Below are 3,221 nucleotides of genomic sequence, written 5' to 3' on the forward strand. Positions count from 1 at the left end.
ATCTTCGAAGAACCCGACTCCGGGTTCTTTATTCAGCAGGGCATTAAGCTTGGAACTGCTCGCCGGTTCCTCCGCGACATACATGAATGGGCTGGATCGGCAGAACCACACTAGGGATCCGTTGAAGAACCCTAGGGATCATAGTTATAAGAGCGTGTGGCTGGTACCACATGGTTCGGTTGGGTGATATATATTTTTGCATTTTCTTTGGGTGTACAGTAGAGTAACTAATCATATCGCGTGTTTCGGTGATCTGAACAACAAATAGACTATTTGGGAGAATCTCCGCGCATGAAAAGAGGTGTGGAATTAATGTAGAGACCAATTGTTGTCTTCAGCCGCTAGCATACCTAGGTACCATAGCCCTAGCAATACTGAAAACCTCCCAGCACCTCCACTTGACCATGGAATGGGCGTAGCGACGGATAAACGGCCATTTGTGTCCAGCCGTTTCACTGCGACAAGCTCAGCGTTCGAGAGAATAAAACCGTGCCGTGCTTTGTGCTGTTCCATGTAGAAATTCACCTGGGCCAAAACTTGTTTGTACTCTCGTTGGTCGGCCAGGTCTTGGGAAAAGCGCATTGAGGATTTCCATTTCCAAGACACCTTTAAGTCCCCAGGCGCTCGATTGACCCCTGTCGAGAGACTAGCACCAACTACAATGAATGCTGCGTCTGGCCTGAATTGATTGATTATCTGCGCAGAACCCCCTCCGTCGATTGTGACCTTAGAAAGATGCCTTATTCGGAGCTCCGGTTCGAGTTGTTCAAATCCTGCTCGGAGGCCGCGTCTCACCCGGTTCATAACGAGGTCTGAGAAACGAAGATGAAAAGTAGGTTCATCTCTCAGTGGTGCGGGGGGTGAAGTAAACGGATCAGGCCGGATCTGTGTCGAATTCAATAGTCCGCCATATCGCTGGATGATGGTTGGATAGCTAAACTCAGGCCACGAGGCAATCTGAGTGATATCTTCTGCATCATATTGTGGATTTGTGGTGTTAGGGCCGGGAGTAGTCCCCTGGGTTGGTATAGTCGGGAGAGCAACAGAGAGATACTGCAAAAGTGATTGAGTTTCCATTTCAAACTATTCTGGTATTATGGAGACCTAGGGCCGTAGAAGCAAGGGCCGGTCTTACCATGGTTGAGGTTCTGGAATGCGGGGCATTTGAAGCGTTTGAGTCGGAATATCACATGACTCAAAATGCATTATGTAATCTCGGGAGGTGTGATGTTTGGGTTCGGCCTGTTCTGCTCAATCAGAACTCATTTAAACCACAACTCCCCGCCCCCATGTAGCTCACGCAATTGCCATGAGTCTGCAGAGCGATTTTTCGCTTCATTTTAATCCCTGTGATATTGTCATCCAACGTGAGATCAGCCGCTCGGAGGCTTCCACGGTACTCGAAGTACGAATATGCGGAACGACACGCGTGATGAAGCTGGTCAGTCAAGCTTTTTTCATTCGAGGAAGACACTGACATATCAGTTCCATGATAATGGTGATCCCGGGCATAGCAAAAAAGGCCGAGACCTGAATCGTTTCCGCTGCGAGCTGAATGCGTATCGTAACCTGCTTGAATTCGGCGTGTGTGAGCGTGGCTTTGTTCCGTTCTTTTATGGCTACATCGATCGACTGGATCCATCCTATTATCACCAATACCTGAATCATTTTAAGAGGGATAAATTCCTACCGAGGGCGATTGTACTCGAGTATATCCCTGAAGCCAAACGACTAAATTGCGTGAATTATTCCGACGATCTGTTTTGCGACGCTGTTGATGGGATCAGGGAGATCCATGATGCGCATGTCCATCACCATGACATCTATCCCAAGAATATGCTTGTTGTATCTGGCACCAGAATTGTATGGATCGATTTCGATGTTGCAACAACTTTCAAAGATATGGGTACTCGTGAGAAAGCATACTGCGAGTATGAAGTCAAGCTTGTCGAGAGTTTTGGAAAGTTGCTGGTTTGTGTATCTCCATTGCCAACCAAAAGAAAAAAAGTTTTAGATACTAACTACCACGATGTCCAGAAGGAAGATCAATCACAGGGCCTACCCCCTAACACGAAGTATTATTAAGCCAGACGCCTTGCAAAATCGACTTAGCCTGGTAGCAATATTACAAGGAGATATAACTTTAGAAAGTGTAGGCTTCATGGATGCCTCTCCACCGTTAAGCCTGCATGTCGAAAATGGCCTTCGGCACTCTCCCTTCTTGCACCAACTTCGTGAAGGCACCTCCGAAGAAAGACATGAAACCCCTCCCTGAGCGTCCGGTGGGAGGTTGGCCACACTTTCTTGATATGACACTTCAGCTCGGCAAAGAACTCTTCGATAGGGTTGAAGTCCGGGGAATACGGCGGCAAGTACAGGAGCTTAACCCCTGCGTCGGCGCACAGCTGCTTGACTCGATCGGAATGATGGAACGATGCATTATCCATAACAAGAACCGATTTCGGCTCTGGCCATCTCCCACAATGCTGCAGCAGTTGCTCAATAAAAGATTCGAAAAATATAGCATCCGTTGACCCCGTAAATATGCGGGACAATAAGATCCCGTCCTGAGCGTATGCTGGTAGTATCTGGTAGCGTTCGCCCCGGTGGAATTTAGATACTTGAACTGGTGTCACTCCTGAAGGAGACCAACCACTCCGTCGATATCCCACCCTCTTATCACACCCCGATTCGTCAACAAAAACCAAATGGTAGGAACGGAACGCAGATAGTTTATGCTGGTAGAAAGCCCGTAGGTCAGGATTCTGTTCCCTTGCTTTTTGCTGGGCCTTCTTCCTGGTCCAACCGGCACTGGCAAGGGCACGTTTGACACTGGATGGCGAAGGCAGAACAGCAAATTCGTCCCATAAGTAGATGGCCATCTCTTCAACGTATAGGGTTGGTTTTTGGGTGAGGTGATCAAGGAGGGCATCGAGCATCACAGGAGTAATGGCCGGTGGTCGGCCGACACGGACTGGGGGAGATCTCGCGCTGCCGAATAATCTCATTTTCCTGCATATCTTAGTGACGGTGCGTTCACTACAATTCACTGCCTTGGCAATCTGTGGTATCGTAAGTGCTTTCTTGCTGCATATCATATGAACAATCATGTTACGCTGGCAAGAATCGAGGTTCTTCGCCATTTTGTGATGGTTGTTTGAATGTTGATGGCTCCTGACCTGGCGACGTCATGGTTGTTGGGTTTTATTTTTAGAATTGTA

The 3,221-nt window shown here is 48.0% G+C and overlaps 2 protein-coding genes across 2 annotated transcripts; one reads left to right on the forward strand and one right to left on the reverse strand.

Moving 5' to 3' along the window:
• Nucleotides 1–212: 212 nt before the first annotated feature.
• Nucleotides 213–1,193, reverse strand: BJX67DRAFT_59449 (uncharacterized protein). The gene has a single exon (XM_071035198.1). It carries the CDS (start codon nucleotides 1,075–1,077, stop codon nucleotides 310–312), a length of 768 nt encoding a protein of 255 aa, XP_070880311.1. The 5' UTR covers nucleotides 1,078–1,193; the 3' UTR covers nucleotides 213–309.
• A 116-nt stretch (nucleotides 1,194–1,309) lies between these two features.
• BJX67DRAFT_386681 (uncharacterized protein) lies at nucleotides 1,310–2,085 on the forward strand (the record flags this gene model as incomplete). Its single annotated transcript, XM_071034121.1, has 3 exons — nucleotides 1,310–1,441; nucleotides 1,486–1,971; nucleotides 2,038–2,085. 3 exons carry the CDS (start codon nucleotides 1,310–1,312, stop codon nucleotides 2,083–2,085), a joined length of 666 nt encoding a protein of 221 aa, XP_070880312.1.
• Between the last annotated feature and the right edge of the window lie 1,136 nt (nucleotides 2,086–3,221).

Source organism: Aspergillus lucknowensis (genome assembly GCF_044049455.1).
Source record: "Aspergillus lucknowensis strain CBS 449.75 chromosome Unknown BJX67scaffold_147, whole genome shotgun sequence".
Taxonomy (NCBI): Eukaryota; Fungi; Ascomycota; class Eurotiomycetes; order Eurotiales; family Aspergillaceae; genus Aspergillus; species Aspergillus lucknowensis.